Here is a 23,852-nt window from a genome sequence, read left to right as displayed (position 1 = left end):
GAATCTGTGTTGATTCCTACAGAGTAGATTCTGGGTTTCCAGAGGTGACATGATAAGCGAGCAAAAAACATGTTCTAAAATTCCACAACTGCAACTGCTGTGTTCGGATGCAGGCTGAGTTGGCATCCCTTCGCTCCCAGCTTCAGGCAGTGTTGGCTTCGGTCACACACCTTGAGGCTGTTGCCAATGGTCATCACTGTGGGGGTCCGGATGGGGGTTTGTCGGGGACGGCCAGCTCGTCCCACGCATCCCCTGATCGGACTACGACTGTGGTTGCCCGGGATACTGCCCACATTGAGGCTGATCCCTCACCTGTGGTAGAGTGGGAGGTCGTCTCAAGGTGTGGCAGGGGGCGAAAGACATTCCGGAGGGCTGGACGGAAAGCCTCTCCAGTTTGTCTGACGAACCGGTTTCAGGCTCTGTCTCAGGCTGATACTGATCTTCGGCCTGACATGGCTGCTTGTCCTGTTCCGGAGGTTGCCCCTCAGTCTGCAAGATCCGGGCAGTTGCAGAGGGTGGGCTTACTGGTAGTTGGGAGCTCCAACGTCAGGCGCGTAATGGGGCCCCTTAGGGAAATGGCAGCAAGAGAGGGGAAGAAAACCAATGTGCACTCCGTGCGTATGCCGGGGGGAGTCATTCCAGATGTGGAAAGAGTCCTTCCGGATGCCATGAAGGGTACAGGGTGCACCCATCTGCAGGTGGTCGCTCATGTCGGCACCAATGATGTGTGTCGCTATGGATCGGAGGAAATCCTCTCTGGCTTCCGGCGGCTATCTGATTTGGTGAAGACTGCCAGTCTCGTTAGCGGGATGAAAGCAGAGCTCACCATCTGCAGCATCGTCGACAGGACTGACTGCGAACCTTTGGTACAGAGCCGAGTGGAGGGTCTGAATCAGAGGCTGAGACGGTTCTGCGACCGTGTGGGCTGCAGATTCCTCGACTTGCGCCATAGGGTGGTGGGGTTTCGGGTTCCGCTGGATAGGTCAGGAGTCCACTACACGCAACAAGCGGCTACATGGGTAGCAGGGGTTGTGTGGCGTGGGCTGGGCGGTTTTTTAGGTTAGATGGCCTTGGGCAAGTACAGAAAGGGCAACAGCCTCAACGGGTGCGGGGCAAAGTCAGGACATGCGGGGACCAAGCAGCAATCGGTATTGTAATTGTCAACTGTCGAAGCTGCGTTGGTAAAGTACCAGAACTTCAAGCGCTGATAGAAAGCACCGAAGCTGAAATCGTTATAGGTACAGAAAGCTGGCTTAAGCCAGAGACAAATTCTGCCGAAATTTTTACAAAGGTACAGACGGTGTTTAGAAAGGATAGATTGCATGCAACCAGTGGTGGAGTGTTCGTCGCTGTTAGTAGTAGTTTATCCTGTAGTGAAGTAGAAGTGGATAGTTCCTGTGAATTATTATGGGTGGAGGTTACACTCAACAACCGAACTAGGTTAATAATTGGCTCCTTTTACCGACCTCCCGACTCAGCAGCATTAGTGGCAGAACAACTGAGAGAAAATTTGGAATACATTTCACATAAATTTTCTCAGCATGTTATAGTCTTAGGTGGAGATTTCAATTTACCAGATATAGACTGGGACACTCAGATGTTTAGGACGGGTGGTAGGGACAAAGCATCGAGTGACATTATACTGAGTGCACTATCCGAAAATTACCTCGAGCAATTAAACAGAGAACCGACTCGTGGAGATAACATCTTGGACCTACTGATAACAAACAGACCCGAACTTTTCGACTCTGTATGTACAGAACAGGGAATCAGTGATCATAAGGCCGTTGCAGCATCCCTGAATATGGAAGTTAATAGGAATATAAAAAAAAGGGAGGAAGGTTTATCTGTTTAGCAAGAGTAATAGAAGGCAGATTTCAGACTACCTAACAGATCAAAACGAAAATTTCTGTTCCGACACTGACAATGTTGAGCGTTTATGGAAAAAGTTAAAGGCAATCGTAAAATGTGTTTTAGACAGGTACGTGCCGAGTAAAACTGTGAGGGACGGGAAAAACCCACCGTGGTACAACAACAAAGTTAGGAAACTACTGTGAAAGCAAAGAGAGCTCCACTCCAATTTTAAACGCAGCCAAAACCTCTCAGACAAACAGAAGCTAAACGATGTCAAAGTCAGCGTAAGGAGGGCTATGCGTGAAGCGTTCAGTGAATTCGAAAGTAAAATTCTATGTACCGACTTGACAGAAAATCCTAGGAAGTTCTGGTCTTACGTTAAATCAGTAAGTGGCTCGAAACAGCATATCCAGACACTCCAGGATGATGATGGCATTGAAACAGAGGATGACACGCGTAAAGCTGAAATACTAAACACCTTTTTCCAAAGCTGTTTCACAGAGGAAGACCACACTGCAGTTCCTTCTCTAAATCCTCGCACAAACGAAAAAATGGCTGACATTGAAATAAGTGTCCAAGGAATAGGAAAGCAACTGGAATCACTCAATAGAGGAAAGTCCACTGGACCTGACGGGATACCAATTCGATTCTACACAGTCTCTAGAGGAACGGAGGGTTCCAAATGATTGGAAAAGAGCACAGATAGTCCCAGTCTTCAAGAAGGGTCGTCGAGCAGATGCGCAAAACTATAGACCTATATCTCTGACGTGGATCTGTTGTAGAATTTTAGAACATGTTTTTTGCTCGAGTATCATGTCGTTTTTGGAAACCCAGAATCTACTATGTAGGAATCAACATGGATTCCGGAAACAGCGATCGTGTAAGACCCAACTCGCTTTATTTGTTCATGAGACCCAGAAAATATTAGATACAGGCTCCCAGGTAGATACTATTTTTCTTGACTTCCGAAAGGCGTTCGATACAGTTCCGCACTGTCGCCTGATAAACAAAGTAAGAGCCTACGAAATATCAGACCAGCTGTGTGGCTGGATTGAAGAGTTTTTAGCAAACAGAACACAGCATGTTGTTATCAATGGAGAGACGTCTACAGACGTTAAAGTAACCTCTGGCGTGCCACAGGGGAGTGTTATGGGACCATTGCTTTTCACAATATATATAAATGACCTAGTAGATAGTGTCGGAAGTTCCATGCGGCTTTTCGCGGATGATGCTGTAGTATACAGAAAAGTTGCAGCATTACAAAATTGTAGCGAAATCCAGGAAGATCTGCAGCGGATAGCCACTTGGTGCAGGGAGTGGCAACTGACCCTTAACATAGACAAATGTAATGTATTGCGAATACATAGAAAGAAGGATCCTTTATTGTATGATTATATGATAGCGGAACAAACACTGGTAGCAGTTACTTCTGTAAAATATCTGGGAGTATGCGTGCGGAACGATTTGAAGTGGAATGATCATATAAAATTAATTGTTGGTAAGGCGGGTACCAGGTTGAGATTCATTGGGAGAGTGCTTAGAAAATGTAGTCCATCAACAAAGGAGGTGGCTTACAAAACACTCATTCGACCTATACTTGAGTATTGCTCATCAGTGTGGGATCCGTACCAGATAGGTTTGACGGAGGAGATAGAGAAGATCCAAAGAAGAGCGGCGCGTTTTGTCACAGGGTTATTTGGTAACCGTGATAGCATTATGGAGATGTTTAATAAACTCAAGTGGCAGACTCTGCAAGAGAGGCGCTCTGCATCGCGGTGTAGCTTGCTCGCCATGTTTCGAGAGGGTGCGTTTCTGGATGAGGTATCGAATATATTGTTTCCCCCTACTTATACCTCCCGAGGGGATCACGAATGTAAAATTAGAGAGATTAGAGCACGCAGGGAGGCTTTCAGACAGTCGTTCTTCCCGCAAACCATATGCGACTGGAACAGGAAAGGGAGGTAATGACAGTGGCACGTAAAGTGCCCTCCGCCACACACTATTGGGTGGCTCGCGGAGTATAAATGTAGATGTAGATGTAGATGTCAGAGATATAGGCCTATATATAGTTTTGTTGACGACCCTTCTTGAAAACTGGAACACGATGGTCGTCCCTCCCAGGAGTGCTACGTGGCCGTCCGGAGCCTCGGCTTCTTGTGACCAAGTATTCCCGTGACCATTGCTGCCAGCAATCCTGCACAGTGGCTACATTCCTGCCAAGTCTCTGCAATATCGTAGAAGGAATGTCCAGTTTCTTGAAGCCCAATTACACAACCTCGTTCAGACTCAGTAAGTTGGTGTTTAGACATCTTCGTCACTTTAAAGGCATTTTTGACTAACATCAACTCACCACATGCAGTCTCAAATGTAACTAACTCTCATGATCATTATGGCGCATAGTTAAAGCAAGCCTGAGTTGCATCCTCATACTAGCGCCACTCTTATGCGACTGACATGGAATTTGAATTCACATTATCTTTCTGATGTAGAAACATGTCTACCAACTTTCATTTATGCCCCACAACTACTTCTTGGTGTTGGGATTTTTTTTCTGTCAGTGTATTAATACACTACTGGCCATTAAAATAGCTACACCACAAAGATGACGAGCTACAGACGCGAAATTTAACCGACAGGAAGAAGATGCTGTGATATGCAAATGATTAACTTTTCAGAGCATTCACACAAGGTTGGCAATGGTGGCGACACCTACAATGTGCTCACATGAGGAAAGTTTCCAACCGATTTCTCATACACAAACAGCAGTTGACCGGCGTTGCCTGGTGAAACGTTGTTGTGATGCCTCGTGTAAAGAGGAGAAATGCGTACCATCACGTTTCCGACTTTGACAAAGGTCGGATTGTAGCCTATCGCGATTGCGGTTTATCGTATCGCGACATTGCTGCTCACATTGGTCGAGATCCGATGACTGTTATCAGAATATGGAATCGGTGGGTTCAGGAGGGTAATACGGAGTGTCGTGCTTGATCCCAACGGCCTCGTATCACTAGCAGTCGAGATGACAGGCATCTTATCCGCATGGCTGTAACGGATCGTGCAGCCATGTCTCGATCCCTGAATCAACAGATGGGGACATTTGCAAGACAACAACCATCTGCACGAACAGTTCGACGACGTTTCCAGCAGCATGGACTATCAGCGCGGAGACCACGGCTGCAGTTACTCTCGACGCTGCATCACAGACAGGAGCGCCTGCGATGGTGTACTCAACGACGAACCTGGGTGCATGAATGGCAAAATGTCATTTTCTTGGATGAATCCAGGTTCTGTTTACAGCATCATGATGGTCACATCCATGTTTGGCGACATCGCAGTGAACGCAGCGTGTATTCGTCATCGCCACACTGGCGTATCACCCAACGTGATGGTATGGGGTGCCATTGGTTCCACGTCTCGGTCACCTCTTGTTTGCATTGACGGCACTTTGAACAGTGGACGTTACATTTCAGATGTGTTACGACCCGTGGCTCTACCCTTCATTCGATCCCTGCGAAACCCTACATTTCACCAGGATAACACACGACCATGTGTTGCAGGTCCTGTACAGGCCTTTCTAGATACAGAAAATGTTCGACTGCTGCCCTGGCCAGCACATTCTCTAGATCTCTCACCAATTGAAAACGTCTGGTCAATTGTGGTCGAGCAACTGGCTCGTCACAATACGCCAGTCACTGCTCTTGATGAACTGTGGTATCGTGTTGAAACTGCATGGGCAGCTGTACTTGTACACGCCATCCAAGCTCTGTTTGACTCAATGCCCAGGCTTATCAAGGCCATTATTACGGCCAGAGGTGGTTGTTCTGGGTACTGATTTCTCAGGATCTATGCACCCAAATTGCGTGAAAATGTAATCACATGTCAGTTCTAGTATGATATATTTGTCCAATGAATACCCGTCATCTGCATTTCTTCTTGGTGTAGCATTTTTAATGGCTAGTAGTGTAGTTTTCTCTCATCATGATGCAAATACAGCTAATAATATGTTATTGAAATGGAATCTGGCCACAATGGCTACGCTTAGGCTCATTCCAAACAGCATGAGCAAAGGGGTACACAAACTACAGGATGTAGTATCTACACCTAATAGCAAACAAGTGAGAAGTAATACACTTAGAGACATGACATTTTATTCAGTTCACTGCACTTCCTCATAATTTTTTCTCTGAATATAAATACAATACCAGCACTAGAAAAATAGTATATGTATATTCACAGATCATTTCTTTGTACAGTTTATTACATGTAATAATAAACACAAAAGTATTTTAAATGTCAGAACAGTAAGTTCTAAAAGTAAATTCCATTATGGAAAAAACTGTATACAGGTTCTGATACAGCACACAATAATCACATAAAAATTTACGTAACTCACAGGTTCTGATACAGCACATAAGTCACACACAATAATCACATAAAAATTTACAAAAAGCGTAGTTTCTGACACATCACATCTACATCTATATCTACATAATAGTCATATAAAAATTTACAAAAGCAGACACAAAATTTGATACTCACACAATAAATTATTTTTAAAAAAGAAATAAAAGAGATGAATATGTGTGATGGTTGCACATATCTTGAGCATCCACATTCAACAAATATAACAGAGAAAATAAACTTAAAATAAATTAAGTACTGAAGGGAACAATGTCTAGAAAATAAACTTAAAATAAATTAAGTACTGAAGGGAACAATGTCTAAGTACCTAACATTTCAAAAATGACTTATAATGGTAACTGATCAGAAAACAGTGACAAAACAGAACTGTAGCAATGGTAACAAAAACGATAAAAACACACAATGAAGAGACTCCCTTTGCTGATCGGTATAAACAGAGTTCATTCTTCTTAAATATCCAGTTGCTTATCATTTCATCAATCAACAATTTTTATTTTGATACACATAAATATATCCTGTCTTCTGTCTCTTTGCACTAAATAATGTCGTTTCATACATTTCTTTAACCATTTTATCATTATATGAATACCATTTGCCTGTTGTCCTATGGTACACATCACAAACATAATGACCTGTGTTGAAGAAACATAACATTAGTAACAAGCTTATTATTTTCAAGACGAATTATGTCTAATTTACTAGCTAAGCAGCATATTCTCTCTCTCTCTCTCTCTCTCTCTCTCTCTCTCTCTCTCTCTCTCTCTCTCTGTGTGTGTGCGTGTGTGTGTGTGTGTGTGTGTGTGAAATCTCAATTCAAAAATGATGAAATAAGAACACTACACACACACATACACACCCACAAAATGTTAGTGCATTATACTTAAGATGAAGATGATGATGATGATTGATCTGCGGGGCGCTCAACTGCGCAGTTGTCAGCGCCCGTACAAATTCCCAACCTCTGCTCAGTCCAATCTTGCCACTTTGATGAATGATGATGACAGCACAAACACCCAGTCATCTCGAGGCAGGTGAAAATCCCTGACCCCGCCGGGAATCGAACCCGGGTCCCCGTGCTCGAGAAGCAAGAATACGACCATGAGCTGCTGACTACACTTATGAGAATATACAAGGGAAAAAAGACAGCATTTAACTACAGGTTTGACAGTGAGGATAGTACTGGTCTCAAAATTTCAGCTGAAAGAACACAATTCACTACAAACATAAAAAAGCACCAGAACACATAGGAACATAAATAAGTACAATAGAGCATCATAGTAAATTTAAATATCTTAGTGAAAATATACAGCAGAATGGACTAGAAAAATTTGCAATAGATGTAAAAGCTAAAAATATGGAAGGAGCGTATGGGATGGAAAAAAATATCTGCAGCAAGAAATGTATATTTAGGGGGAAAAAACAAATAAAACACTATACCACAATGGTGGGACACGAATGTTTACACACAAGTGAATGCTAAACAATGGGATGGGAGATTATTAGAAAAATAATGTTTGGAATACAAACTACAAATGGTTGGAAACTTGGAAGTAATGAAGATATCTAAAAAAATATAGAGAAAACATCAGAAGTAATGGCTAGGTGAAAATTCATCTTTTTTGGACACATCTACCTGAATGAGACCAGGCTAACAAAACAAATATTTCTGTATTTCTGGAAAAAGAACAAACAATAGCTGCATTACAGAAAAAGCAAAATAACTAGGAAGGAAAATCATCAAAGAATTGAAAATAACAGAAAGAAACATTTTCAAGAATAAAATACCATGTGTCCGCAAAGTCAGTCCATAGTGGATGCTTCGTATCTCTCGCCTGCAAGTGTCCCATAATGCATAGATGCATTCCCTTCATGTGTTTAAGCCAAGTGTTATGCATATTTATGCGATCGGGAATGCTCAGTAGCAGCAAGGCAACACGTACATTTAACAATTAAGCGTCAGCAAGGAGTATTAGTGATGAAATCATAGGAGGCAATGTTGTGCAACCTTTGTAGGGACAGGATCCAACTATTTGGGAGTAGGATCTTACAATCTGAGACAGTGTTCCGAGACAAATTTCCGTCACAATGTCCGCAAATGTGATGTCAGATCCGCCTAGCAACAGCGATCTGAACACCCGTTGGCTGAAGATTTGGAGATTATATATATATATATATATAATGGAAGGAAACATTCCACGTGGGAAAAATTATATATAAAAACAAAGATGAGGTGACTTACCGAACAAAAGCGCTGGCAGGTCGATAGATACACAAACAAACACAAACACACACACAAAATTCAAGCTTTCGCAACAAACTGTTGCCTCATCCCTCTTTCCTGATGAGGCAACAGTTTGTTGCGAAAGCTTGAATTTTGTGTGTGTGTTTGTGTATCTATCGACCTGCCAGCGCTTTTGTTCGGTAAGTCACCTCATCTTTGTTTTTATATATATATATATATAAACACACAGATGATGTGACTTACCGAACGAAAGTGCTGGCAGGTCAATAGACACACAAACAAACACAAACATACACACAAAAGTTGAAGGTGTATACACACAAAATTCAAGCTTTCGCAAGAAACTGTTGCCTCATCAGGAAAGAGGGAAGGAGAGGGAAAGACGAAAGGATGTGGGTTTTAAGGGAGAGGGTAAGGAGTCATTCCAAACCCAGGAGCGGAAAGACTTACCTTAGGGGTAAAAAAGGACAGGTATACACTCGCGCGCACACACACACACACACACACACACACACACACACACACACACACACACATATCGTGTGTGCGAGTGTATACCCGTCCTTTTTTCCCCCTAAGGTAAGTCTTTCCGCTCACGGGATTGGAATGACTCCTTACCCTCTCCCTTAAAACCCACATCCTTTCATCTTTCCTTCTTTCCTGACGAAGCAACCGTTGGTTGCGAAAGCTTGAATTTTGTGTGTATGTTTGTGTGTCTGTCGACCTGCCAGCGCTTTCGTTTGGTAAGTCACATCATCTCTGTTTTATATACACACACACACACACACACACACACACACACACACACACACACACACACATATATATGGTTGGGAAGTCATTCTGCACCTGATCTACCACACTCAGATTTTCACCTTTTCCTCCTTATCGAACAACCTTCAATGAACTTTCCTTCTGGATCAAAATGCTTTCCAAATATGGCTTGATGAGTTCTTCACCTCAAAACTATGTGATTTCTACAGTCGTGGAATCAAAAAGTTACCCCAGAATTGGTCGACTGCTGTAAATAGTGAAGGAGAATATATTATTGATAACTGAATTTACAGAAAAATGCTACAAACTTACCCACCAATGTAATAACTAGGAAATTTATGGAAAAACAGGACCAATATCATACACAATAAGGAACAGACAAGATGTATTCTATGGGTACCTAAAACAGCTAGATGAAAAGAGGACTCAAAAAGAATTTTTAACAATTTTGATAGAAACCAGAAACATCAATGATGTGGATCGAAGAAGTTAAAGCAGACCTGAGAGAAATGAAAGATCGGAGGTAGAAATAGGAGAAAGAGGAAAGTTCAGAGCAAAAGTAAAAAGTTTCAAGGGCTTCCATGAGGAAACAAAGAAAAATGCAGGTGCAGTATGGATGGAAGAAAGAAGAGAAAAATATTGGGAAAGAATGAAAAACTACTGGAGAGAGATATTCATGTAGTCATTAAGAGGCCAAACCAAATTTATTTATTTACTTACACACACACACACACACACACACACACACACACACACACACACACACAGAGAGAGAGAGAGAGAGAGAGAGAGAGAGAGAGAGAGAGAGTTAGTTTCACAAGTCATGTTACTTGCTTCTAGAGACTGTAGAGGGGACTTAGTAGACCATGTTTTACAGAGGAACCCACGGCTGGAAACGTCATCCCTTGACTCCACAGTGCATCAAAGTTTTAGGCGCCAATGCTTGTAAATGTATGTATATACAGGGTGATTCTGTGATGAAGTTATGAACTTTCAAGGATGATGGAGAAGGATAAATGTATCAATTTGAGATAAGGCCCCCTGTACTAGAAATGAACATGTCAAAAGTTACAAGCAAAAACTGTTCTGACACCTCTGACAGTGGAATGTGTGTACTGGTGCTATTGTTGCTAAGAGTGTAGAGTAGACAACTTTCAGAGCTGGTAGTGTGAACGCAAAAAAAATAAAAAATGCATACCTTAAGAGCTATGAGCACTTGTTCATCTTCACTACTGTGAAAAACGTCTATTGAACATCCACCCATAGCTCTTAATGTAAGCATTTTAGAGCCCATATTCGCTAGACCTTTTTTTCCTTGTTTTGGTATATACTACCACCTCTAAAAGTTGCCTATCCTACATTCTTAGCAACAGTAGTACCAGTACAAGTATTCCACTGTCAGAGGTATCAGAACAGTTTCTGCTTATACCTTTCAACTCCTTCTTCATTTCTGGTACAGGGACACTCACCTCAAATACATTTATCTTTTACAGTATATTGATAACTTTTACTTATGGACCGTCTGACAGCAACTGAATTGAACACAATTTTAGTGCCATACGCGTTTCGCCTTTATTTTCTGCAAGGCATCATCAGTGGCCTGGAATATGTACATATGTTAGCTATTTTATTTACATTTTTGTCACTGTGCCTATAGGTTATAAACAGTTCTGGTGGTTGGTATTTCCTATTAAGTAGTAATGTTTTGAACTGTACTTACAGGTTGCGTGGACAGTTTCTTACATATTACGCTCCTGTTGCATTTTTGGTGTTATTGTTCTTGTTATGAACGCCAATTTGCGGTTTTTTCCACATTCCACAGCACTATGCACTGAACGCTTGTTTTAATGCAATGTTTTGGTTTCTGTTGCCGACTGTCAAATGTTATTGCCAAACTTATGAGTGTAACTATTGAAGTATCTGTGGTCTATTTGTGTATGCATTTGTGTGTGCGTTTGTGTAACTATTGAAGTATCTGTGGTCTGTTTGTGTATGCGTTTGTGTGTGTGTGTGTGTGTGTGTGTGTGTGTGTGTGTGTGTGTGTGTTTTGGTGTGATATTAATTTTATTTTATTATTTTATTTTTTGTTTTTGTCCTGTGTGTGTGTGTGTGTGTGTGTGTGTGTGTGTGTGTGTATGTGTGTGTTTTGGTGTGATATATATTTTTTTGTGCTGTGTGTGTGTGTGTGTGTGTGTGTGTGTGTGTGTGTGTGTGTCTGTATTTTGGTGTTACATATTTTTTTTTTTTTTTTTTTGTTATCATTTCCTTTATTAAGTGTAGTAGGGAGCCTGTGCTGATGTGTGTTTGTTCATTTATCACATGTTTGTTTTCTGCTATGGCTTTCTGGATGTGGAAGTTTTCTTGCATTTGTATAAGATGTTTGTCATGGTTGCTTATTCTCATTATTTTCATTTCTTGTTCCATGTTTGTAGGATGATGGTTGTAGTGTTTTAAATGCTCTGCAAATGTGGAATGGTTTGTTTCATACTTCCAACATCTGATATGTTCTTTGTATCTTGTTTCAAAATTCCTGCATGTCATGCCTATGTATACCGCATCACAACTTTGACATTTATCTTTCTCCATCATCCTAGAAAGTTTGTAATTTCATCACAGAAATATCCTGTATATACATATGTTTACACCTATAACTTTAATGCTCTGTAGTGCCGTTCAATGTTGTTTCCAGACAAGGATTCCTGTGTAAAACTTGATCTACTAAGTCCCCTCTATGAGCATTAGAAGTGGGTAACATGAATCATAAAACACTCAGCGTGTGTGTTTATTTTCTCTGTCCACCCTGCACTAAATTGCTCTGTGAAAGTAGGGAATAACTACACAACCTACTGAATAGAATGAACTGTCTACTGAGTACACCATTTGGATTGAGAACACGTGAAAGAAAGACCAAAGTATTAATGAGCAGAAAAAAAACTGAGATGGTGACACAGCAGATGAAGTGAAGGAATTCTGCTACCTCAGGAATGAAATAATCCATGACAGATGACGAAAGGAGAGAACAATAATAGGACTACCAACTAGTATCAAATGTTTCAATAAGATGGTTCAAAGAATGGACATTTGGAGTACAACATTGTATTGAAGTAAGTCAAAAAGTGTGGTAAAAACTGAAAAGAAGAGAGTGCAGCTGTTTGAGATGTGGTGCTATAGAAAGAGGTTGAAAATCAGCTGGACTCATAAGAAATGATGTGGTTCTCTATGAAATGAGGGAATATGTAGAAAAGAACACTACACAAGAAGGGATGGCTCAATGTGATGAGTCTTAAGACAACAGGGAAGAACTCCCACCACACTAGATGGAGCTGTAGAGGGTAAAAATTACAGGACAAGACAGAGACTGGAGTATATAGGATGGGAGAAAAGTTTCTGTAAAGATACTCCCAGAAACCAGAATCTGTTGAGATATGGGCTGTTTTAACTTGTGAACAGTAATGTGCTCTATTTGGTGGTGTCAGTGGCATAGCTTACTACCACAGTATGTACATGTGGGCAGATGCAAGTTCTTGAGCAGTTGTGGACACGAGGCATCACAATCACTTCAGTACCAATGTATAGACAGGAAATGTCATTGACAGACACTTAGCGTCATACACTTTACCAAAAAGTATAACAGACACTGTGTGTCACCAATTTCTGTGCAATTAACTGCCAGTGCTATTGCACAATATTTCTGCAAAGAATGACAATTACTATGTTTTATGCACAACAGGGTAGCGCCCCATTTTCTAAGAATCATGCAACAGAAACTCGCAGCAATGTTTAGGAATAGCAGATTGATCGAGGTGGTTCGCTATGATGGCCTCTTCATCCACTGGACCTGAATCAGTTGAACTTCTTACTATGGGGACATTACACGCGTTGGTGCATACCTAACCGATCAACAAGGGCAAATGATCCCAGATGCACTTGAAAGAGTGCACAATTCAGTGCAGAGAAGGTTGAAGGATGTGTCAGGATGCATGGTAATCATATGCACCACGGCTTGTGGTGTCCAACATCTACATACATACTCCACAAGCCACCATACTGCGTGTGGTGAAGGGTAACCCGTACCACTACTAATCATTTTCTTTCCGGATGGGAAAAATGACTGTCTACAAGCCTCCATATGCACCCTAATTTCTCATATCTTATCTTCATGCTGCTTATGCAAAATGCATGTCACTGACAGTGGAATTGTTCTGCAGACAGCTTCAAATGTTGATTCTTTAGATTTTATCAGTAGTGCTCCTAGAAAAGAATGCCGCCTCCTCTCCAGGGATTCCCATTTGAGCTCATGAAGCATCTCCCTAACACTTGCGTGTTGTTTGGACCTGCCAGTAACAAACCTAATAGCCCTCCTCTGAATTGCTTCAATGTCTTCCTTTGATACAACCTGGTATGGATGCCAAACACTTGAGCAGTAGTCAAGAAAAGGTCACATTAGCATCCTACATGCATTCTCCTTTACAAATGAACAAAACTTTTATAGAATACTCCCAATAAACCGAAGTCAACAATTCATCTTCCCTATCACAGTCCTTACATGCTCGTTCCATTTCATATCACTTCCCAACGTTACACCCAGATATTTAAGTGACTCGACTGTGCCAAGCAGAACACTACTAATACTGTATCTGAACATTATGTGTTTATTTTTCCTGCTCATCCACATTAACTTACATTTTTCTACATTTGGAGCAAGCTGCCATTCATCACACCAACTAGAAATTTTGTCTAAGTCATCTTGCATGTGCCTACAGTCACCAAACTTTGACATCTTACCATACACCACAGTATGACTAGCAAACAACTGAGACTGTTGCTTACCCTATCTGTCAGACCAATTATATATAAAGAAAATAATAGTGGGAAAAATACATTAAAAAACAAAGATGCTGTGACTTAGCAAATAAGAAAGCACTGGTAGATACACACAATAAAAAACACACAAATTTCAAGCTTTCGCAACCCACGGTTGCTTCATCAGGAAAGAGGGAAGGACGAAAGGATGTGGGTTTTAAGGGAGAGGGTAAGGAGTCATTCCAATCCCGGGAGCGGAAAGACTTACCTTAGGGGGAAAAAGGGACAGGTATACACTCACTCACACACACACACACACACACACACACACACACACACACACATACACACATATCCATCTGCACATATACAGACAGAAGCAGACTTCTGTCTCACTTCCCTGGGGCACTCCTAACAATATCCTTGTCTCTGATAAACATTCGCTGTCAAGGTGAAAATTATGCGTTCTGTTACTTAAGAAGTCTTGAAGCCATTCATAAATCTGGGGATCTATTCTTTATGCTTGTACCTTCTTTGACAGTCTGCACCGGGGCACCATGTCGAACACTTCCTGGAAATCGAGAAACGTGGAATTTACTTCCGTGTAACACCGAGACGGGAAGGATAGGACAGATGAGCCCATACACCGATAGGTTTTTATTTCCAGGTGTATCATTATGGGAACTTTTCTTATAGCGTCAACCAATACCGCCTCCCATAGTAACATAATTGAAGACATTGCATGTTAAGCTATTCTGAAATGTAGAGGTTGGCAGAGGAGAGGAAGATGTGGTAATGCTGGTTTGATAAACCAGTCAGAAGACTGATGATACAAAAATACTGCTGACAATAAAGGAAGAAAAATCAGAGTCTAAAATCATGCTGGTAATGAGGTAGGATGAGATGGAGCACAAGCTCAGACGTGGGAAGGAAATTGGCAGTACACTTATCAAAAGAATTACAAGGTCCAGTCACATTAATGTGACCTCCTGCAATGTTTGACGTTAACCTGAAATAATCACTCACAGACGGCTGATTCAGGAACAGCAGTCAAGTGTATACACTACTGGCCATTAAAATTGCTACACCACGAAGATGACTTGCTACAGACAGCGAAATATAACTGACAGGAAGAAGATTCTGTGATATGCAAATGATTAGCTTTTCAGAGTATTCACACAAGGTTGGCACTCTTACCAATTGAAAACATCTGGTCAATGGTGGCCGAGCAACTGGCTCGTCACAATACGCCAGTCACTACTCTCAATGAACTGTGGTATCGTGTTGAAGCTGCATGGGCAGCTGTACCTGTACACGCCATCCAAGCTCTCTTTGACTCAATGCCCAGGCGTATGAAGGCCGTTATTACGGCCAGAGGTGGTCGTTCTGGGTACTGATTTCTCAGGATCTATGCACCCAAATTGCATGAAAATGTAATCACATGTCAGTTCTAGTATATTTTTCCAATAAATACCCGTTCATCATTTGCAGTTCTTCTTGGTGTAGCAATTTTAATGGCCAGTAGTGTATAAAGCACGTCACAGGAATGCAGAGAAACAGTGCAGTTGTCGTCATAATGGGGAAACACAGTGATTTATATGATGTACAAAAGGGCAATGTCATTGCCTTTCGGGCAGAGGCTGGAAGCATTTCTGAAATGGCTGAATTTGTAAACTGTGTGTGTGCCGCTGTGTAAAATATACCGTGTGGCAAAACGGCGCTATCCAAAAGTGACGCTGAGACATTTGTGGTGCACCATGTACCATAGATGACATGGGTGAACAACAGTAGCAGAGATTAGTATGGGCAGACAGATATGCAAATGCCAAACAACTGACTGCCTAGATGAACCAACGAGATACCAACAGTGTCACATCAATGACTGTTCAGCAAACGTTAGTACGTATGGGCCTCCGTAGCAGGTACCTGGCTGATGCACCTTGGCTGACTGCTGTTCATTGGCAAGAACACAACTGGACGTCCACGGACTGTCGCGACAGGTGCCCTCTTCAGCTGTATCGTGTTTCATGCTCCATCAGACAGATTGCCATTGTGTACGGGGTGAAATATCTGCAAGCAAACACCCTGTAACCGTCATCAGAAGGGTCCAAGCCAGAGGAGGGCGTGTTACGGTCTTATAAATGTTTTTGCGGCATCTTCTGCTGGATGATCGCATCATTCTGTACAGCACAATGGATCGACACAAGTGTGCTACTACCCTTGGCCAACTGTGTCGACCGGAACATGCACTTTTTCCTTGTCACGATGGCACCTACTAGAAGGACAATACAGCATGTCACACAGCTTGCAGTGTATGTGCGTGGTCTGAAGAGCTCCAGTATGAGTACTGTTCTCCCCCGGCTACTGAGCTCCCCAGATTTATTTCCAATTGAGACTCCCCCAACTGGGTTGTTTGCACCACAGATACTCAACCGAGAAACGAACAAGCTGGCTACATCCCTGGAGTCTGCACGGCACCACGTCTCTTTCTGTACCTTCCAGGACCTCACGGACGCCCTTCCTGCGTCTCTCACAGTGGTCAGTCCGTGCTGCAAAACTACTTCGACACGCTTGTGACAGCTTGTCACATTAATGTGACTGGGCAGTGTGTAACGGCATTTACCTTTAGCGATTTAGGGAAACTGTGCAAAACCGAAATCTGGACAGCTCGTCAGGAATGATGCTGTCTGCCTGAATACGAGTGCACCACCTTACCGCCACTTTAACCACCTCGACTGATTCTAGTTCCTATGCTTTCTCAGTGACATCGTGGTGAGCTGGTGCAAAGGGGGCATTCAAAAACTGTCCAAGAGTCTATGAATACACACCTAGGAAAATGATGAATATACGCAAAAATAGATAAATATTCAAGCATTAAAATGATGTATCAGTTAGTGAAAATAAATGTTTCTTTCCGTATTTAAAAAAAGTGGCTTTTTCCCAACAGTTTTGCTTGCGTATATGTTTGACACATACAGGTTGTATCAAAAAGAATCATCCGATTTGGCAAGTGTATATTTCTGAAACTAATAAACATGTACAATGAATTTTGTTTTTTGATGAACGGGAAACTCATAGATGCACAGCATGTGCGGTATTCAAATTGTTCCCACACTGCAGTGAGTATGTTTTGAGTTACACCACAGCTGCTGTTATGTAAAGTCTCAGTTCAATCATTGTTATTGGTAACGGAGGCACACAAACATAGTCTTTTATAAACCCCAACAAGAAATAATCACATGCAGTCAGGTCTGGTGACCCTGGAGGCCAGTAATGTAAGGCTGAATCATTTGGTACAGTGTGACCGATCCACTGTTCGATAATCCTTTGATTTAAAGCTTCCCCCACTTCCAGAGGTCAGTGCGACAGTACCCCACCCTGTTGGTAAATTAAGTCATTCGTATCAGTCTCCAACTGTGGGAAAAGGAAGTTCTCAAGCATATCAAGATACGTGCTTCTTGTAACAGTGTTCTCAGCAAAGAAGTGGGTGCACACTGCTGCTACATAGCATGAACCATATAAAACTCAAGAGTTTGCTCTTTCCAACAGTACATTGATCACGCACAAATCTCAAATAACATAATAGTCGTGATTTTTTTTTTTATAAATTGGATGATTCTTTTTGATAAACCCTGTATACTGAATATGCATCCTTCATCTCCTCCCTCTGTGTCCATCCCCCCCCCCCCAATCCACCTCACCCTCCCACCTCTATCTAACTCCTGGTACTCTCTCTATATCTCTTCACCTCCTTCTCCCCCTCTTTGTCCACTTCCTCTACCCCCTCTCTCTGACCATATCCTCCTCTTTCTCCTCTCTCTTTCCATTTCTGTGTCCCCTCTTCCTTTTTCACCTGCCCACTACCCCTCTTCACCTTCCACCTGCCTCATGCAGCTCCCCTTCTTCCCACCCCCCCCCCCCCTCGCTCTCCATTTCCTCCTCTCCCCCCTCCCCCTTCCTCAGTCCATAACCTCCTCTACCCATTTCAACCAGTCCCCAGTCTTTCAAATCAGCACATGTAGCCCTTCGGAATGCTGTTCAATGAAGTAGTGCAACATACTCCCACAACACGCCTGTCATGCAGGGCAGCCTACACACTGGAGTCCGGAAAAATCTTTTCTTGCCCCTGACATGTAGGCTGCCATGCAAAGCAGGTTGATTTGACAGCATGATACTGCTCTCTCACAACATGCCTGTTGTGCAGGGCAGCCTAAGTGCCAGGGGCTGGGGAGAAACATTTCTCCCCATATCTGTACTCCTATTGGAGCTAGGAGGTTATAACCTCCCACAGTGCTGTTACTTGTGATGCCTGCTGTCCCAGTACCAAATTTGCTTGCATTTGATTCTGGCATTTCAGACGAGATCCCAGACATACACACTGCTTTTTGAGAGATAGGAAATCTTATTTAAGGGCTCACCCGAGGAGGGAAAGGTGAGCCGCAGAGTGAGTGAGTGAGTGAGTGTGTGTGTGTGTGTGTGTGTGTGTGTGTGTGTGTGAGATAGAGACAGAGAGAGAGAGAGAGAGAGAATCACTAAGACACTAAGAACTCTAATGAACCACAGTACTTACCACTGGAAACAGAAAAACCTGAATGGTGAATAATAGATATCAAATTGTAGTCTCCTACACCTCTTCTGAGACTCTGTAATAAACCAAAAGTCACACTGATTAGTAAACGGCATTAAGTTACAAATGTAGAGAGTGCATCCACTCTATTAACACAAGAAAGAACATTCCATATCCACATCTACATACATACTCTGCAAAACCACTGTGAAGTGCATGGCAGAGGATGGTTAGTTCTGTACCACAGTTTAGGTTTCTTCCCGTTCCAATTGCATACAGGTCGCGGGAAGAATGTAGGGTGTCAAAAAAGTCAAAGTAGTTTTCTGAAAGCACATCCTCTTAATTTATTCACACAATGTCAAAATTACTGTAAATAAAATTTCATACGTGTAGGACCCAGCAACCCATGCCAACTTGTATTGAAACATATCAGTACCTGCTAAGGAAGACTACCATCTCTATGTGTTTGTATTCATTTGTAACATTGCTGGTAAACATACTGTTTTTTCAATACATGAACATGTTAGAGAACTATGTATACTAGTTCTAATACAGTTATATTTTTAATAGGTGGCATAAAACATCAAATTGGAGGTTAAAAACTACCCTCTAATGGATAAGCTCTGACAGTTTTATTTTATAATATCCGAGAAGTGAATTTAACTCTCAACAAATGTGTAAATCTCACTATTTTCGAATGTATCATCTGTTGTGTATACCTACCAAATCTTCACCTAATTAGGCTATGTGGAGAAACTAGTGAACCTATATCAAGTGTAGAGGGAGTTACAAAAAATACACAAAAACCCAAAAGTATTTGAACAGCACTGACAAGAGTTTGTCAATAACTTAGATAATTTGTTTGACCTTACACACGCCAATTTGCTTCAATTATTGAAAATAAATGAAGGTAGGATCATCTTACAGTGACAAAGAGAGCCAGGTCGGTCTGTCACTTAGCTGGAGTGCACAAAACGCTGTCTAATGAACAGGAAAGGGCCCATAGCTCAGAACTATTGAGGAAGAAAAGTGACATGCTAAATATTTCCACGCCAACTTCTTTGATAACATATTACAAACCGTTACAAAAATGACTGATCATCTGATTCTGTATTTGCAATAAGATTTTCCAACTGTGATTGATAACATACAACCCGGACCCGGTAAAACAAATACTTGAAAATTAATAGCAGCACTAGATAGGTGTCAATTAAGTACGAGAGACTCTGTATTTATTCTCGAAGTGATCACTCAGGCACTTGGATACAATACTGATGGAATTTCGTATGGAACAATGAATCGTATTTCTTGACAGCACAGGCAGTGAGATATCTTAATTTTTTTACATTGTGTAAAAGAACACTAGAAGATTTATCTTGTCTGTATCAAGAAAACTTTGGAATGAAAACATAAATAATAATGTTATTTTGATGTTAAACAATAAATAAATATGTTTTGGGTATATTAGTGTTTCATGTATCAAATAAACATTAAGTTCTAGAATGCTGACCTACTCCATGAGTACATATTTTTGCATCTCTTGTTTGGAATCGAGTTGGCAGTGTCATCATAAATCACAATAATATTTATTATGTGAGTTATTGATGTCGCACAGAAAAAAAATAGAGGGTATGCATATTTGATTTCGTGAAAGAAGAAAATCTCCTATATGCCTTGACATATAGCTCCATATTCTCACTTAATTCCAGCTTCTTCACTTAATGTTGGTTCTTGAAACTCTCTAAACAGGTTTTCATGGGGTAACTGGCATCTAAGTTCGAGCAAAATTTCAGAGATCCTCTTCTGTGAGTCAAACAAACAACTAAACCCATGCCCTGTTCTGTAATCAAGGTTATTACAATTAACTGAAGGAATTTCACAGATTTGCTTTAGCTATATAATTTGACATACTGTCACAGGGCTTTGCACACACATAGAAAAACTCAAAAAGGTGCTTTTTTTTTAACAAGTGCCCCATATGCGCCCCCTAAAAACTCTGCAGATATCAAGTTAATAATCAAGAGCTTATGTTTGATGCAGCTTGCCACTATCAATTTGTTCAAAAGCACTGTTAATGCGAGCTCACAGTTCTGATAGGTTTCCTGGTAGAGGGGGTATATACACTGAATCTTTCACATAACCCAAACCAAAAAATTGCTTGGCATTTGGTTGGGAGACTGTGGAGTTCATGACACGAATTGCTGATCACCGACCTCACCACGACCAAAACATCAGTATCCCAATTTCCTGTTTAATAATTCACTAACATCATGATGAAAATGGTGTGGAGCACCATTCGGTTGGTAGATAAGCCTGCACTGTCGGTCTACAGTTGTGGCATGAGCCTATTTTCCAGAAATTTCCTGTAACGGTCTTTTCACACAAGAAAAAGGTACCATTTGGAATGGCTTCTCTCGTGCTTAGACTGTCAATGCAATATTATCATTTAAATATATTATCTGGACAAATGTTATGAAAAGGATAGTTGCTATTCACGATATAGCGGAGATGCTGAGTCACAGACACTCACAAAATAAGCTTTCAACCAACAAGGTCTTTGTTAAAAATAGAAGACACACACACACACACACACACACACACACACACACACACATCTGGCAGCTGAAGCCAGACTATGAGCAGCAGTGTATGATGGGAGAGGCAACTGGGTGGGGTTAAGGAGGAGGCTGAGGTGGGGAAGGAGATGGATTTCAGGGTAGGGGTGCGGATGGTGATATGCTACTGGGGAGCATGCAGGGACAAGGTGGGGAGAGGGTAGGGCAGGTAGGTGCCGTCAGGAGGTCAGACAAAGGGCAGGGGAGAGGTGGGAAAGGCGCAGGGGGGGGGGGGGGGAGGTGGTATTAGTCATTGCCTCACCCATCTAGCCCCTTCCCTGTTTCCATTCCATAGCCCTCTATTCCACCAATGCACCCAGTCTTTTTACTTCTCTCCTTTTCCACCAACCCCCCACCTCTCTTCCCCACTCTCTGTCTAACCTCCGGATTGCACCTACCACTCTAGTCTCCTTAACCCCCGGCCCCAGTAACCTCTCCCATCCTGCACTGCTGCCACTGCTGCTGTTGCTGCTTCTTCTGCTGCTCTTAGTGAGGCTTCAGCTGCCAGAGATTGTGGTCATGTGTGTGTAAGTTGTGTTTCTGCGTGTGTGTGTGCTATTTTTGACCAAGGCCTTGTTGGCCGAAAGCTTATTTTGTGACAGTCTTTTCGTTACGCCTATCTGTGACTCGGCATCTCCACTATATGGTGAGTAGCAACTATTCTTTTCATAATATTGTTACATTCCGTCCCGGGTTTTCCATTGTTCGATTTTATCTGGGCAATGTATTCCTGAAATTTTATTACTCTACATGAATTATTTCTTGATGTTTCGATTTTTTCCATCAGTACGTCTGTTCAGAAAGTTTTTAATATGTATGTGACATTAAGTGAAGGCCATTATCCACTATTTTGTATGTGGTGAAAAGGTAATGCCTGAGAATTGGTATTCTTGACACTGCGGATCTTTAGAATATTGAATTCCCTAACGATTTCCGAAACGGAATGTCCCATGTGTCTAGCCCGAACTACCATTCCATGTTCAAAGTCAGTTAATTCCCATAACGCATCCATAACCACGTTGGAAACCTTTTCACATGAATCACCTGCACTGCCATTTTATACCTTGTGTTCATGATACTACTGCAATCTGTATATTTGTGCTGTAGTTTGATCAATGAAAGTTAACTGATGTTTCCTGCTTCAATAAATGTTGTTAAGGATGAGACTTGATCAGCACAGCTCCATTCTGGTCCAAATACAGCTTATTCAATAAGAAGGTTCTGCAAGATCCGTGGGCTAATCTGACTGTATAGAATTCCTTCAAGGAACTGGTAAATAGGCGACTGGGCGACACTTCTTAGGCTTGTCTCATGCCTTCTAAGGCTTGAGTATTAGTATGATTTTTGATTGCTTCATTTTTTTTTGTGGGGTTGAACCAGTTATCATACTGTCAGAGGAGAAATCGACCAGCCATATTTTTGCATAGTTCCCACTGTGCAGAAGAAATTTTGGATGAATTTCATCATTTCCTGATGCCTTTCTAGGTTTTAGCATTTTAGAAGCACCAGAAATTTGAGATACAGAGAAAGTTTTTGAGAACCGCTGCTTTCGGTCATTAAGCGAAGGTCTGTTAACTCACGTCATGCAGACGTAATCACGTCAGAAACCTTTTCATATGAATCACCTGAGTGCAAATAGTAGCTCCGCCAAATGTACTGTCCTATTACACTTTGTGTGCACGATACTTCTGCCATATGTATACGTGCATATTGTTTGTTAGTGTTCTCTTTGAGCAGTTTAAGTTTGCGTATGATGTATCTTGTATGAGTTTTATCCCTTGGTGCTCTTGATGTGGACAGTAAATGTGACACAATCCTATTAGATAATGTATGGATGTTGTCCCATACTTTAATTTTGTTTCCACCAAACTTCCTTAGTAATGACCATGCTTCTCTACTTGATGTTTGAAAATTGAGTGTCTCAACAGTCTCTATCCACCTAGTACATCTGGTTGTACAGAGGCTATGAAGTAGATTAATGCTATTCTGGGTCACTGCTTTTCAGAAACTCATCATTCTGTTTCTCTTACTGTCTTTCCAAGTTGGAACATATAACTTCTGGTAGCTCCTATGGATTGCATTCTTTACTGCATTCATCATAGCTCCAACAAGTCTCTCATAGGTTTTTGCTTTTAGGGGAATCTAACCACGACATTTTCCAGATTTTTAGCAAAACACCCCACTTTGCTTATTGTGTGTATAGGTAATGTCAATACTGCTTATTTCATATCTCTATTTTTCCAGACTGTTATTAAGTTACACACTCATCACTGGTGGCTGTTTATTTTGCTTTTATGTCATCATAGAATTTTTGCAGTCATGTATGGAGATGATGTATTTATTTTATCTGGTTTCCTACATGTCCTTGTATTGTTAAGAATGAAACTAAGTGTGCTGTACAAGGGCCGTTTGATGATTCTGGTAAATTTCCATCAAAGAATGGAACATTTTTTGTGCGTCTTTATGGTTGGTAAGCTTGATTATTCCTAAGATGACATACAGAATTTCAAAAATATACAGCATACAGTTCATTGTTGTCAGCTGTCTGAATTGGTCAGTGTGTCAAATGCGATTG

At 41.5% G+C, this 23,852-nt stretch overlaps 1 protein-coding gene across 3 annotated transcripts in view; it reads right to left on the bottom strand.

The window, feature by feature from the left end:
* Nucleotides 1-6,093: 6,093 nt before the first annotated feature.
* LOC124552572 (ubiquitin carboxyl-terminal hydrolase 29-like) overlaps nucleotides 6,094-23,852 on the bottom strand; it is a 389,169-nt gene continuing 371,410 nt past the window's right edge. For all 3 annotated transcript variants that reach the window (XM_047126894.1, XM_047126893.1, XM_047126895.1), the window contains 2 exons: nucleotides 18,666-18,738; nucleotides 6,094-6,908 (listed from right to left, as the gene is read on the bottom strand). In XM_047126894.1, the coding sequence (XP_046982850.1) occupies nucleotides 6,757-6,908; nucleotides 18,666-18,738 (225 nt within the window). In that variant the 3' untranslated portion in view covers nucleotides 6,094-6,756. The remainder of the gene's footprint in view (nucleotides 6,909-18,665; nucleotides 18,739-23,852) is intronic.

The sequence above is a fragment of the Schistocerca americana genome, chromosome 10 (genome assembly GCF_021461395.2).
Source record: "Schistocerca americana isolate TAMUIC-IGC-003095 chromosome 10, iqSchAmer2.1, whole genome shotgun sequence".
NCBI classification, from domain to species: domain Eukaryota; kingdom Metazoa; phylum Arthropoda; class Insecta; order Orthoptera; family Acrididae; genus Schistocerca; species Schistocerca americana.
The sequence above is the reverse complement of the archived record's forward strand: the minus strand, read 5'-3'. Positions and strand labels throughout refer to the sequence as shown.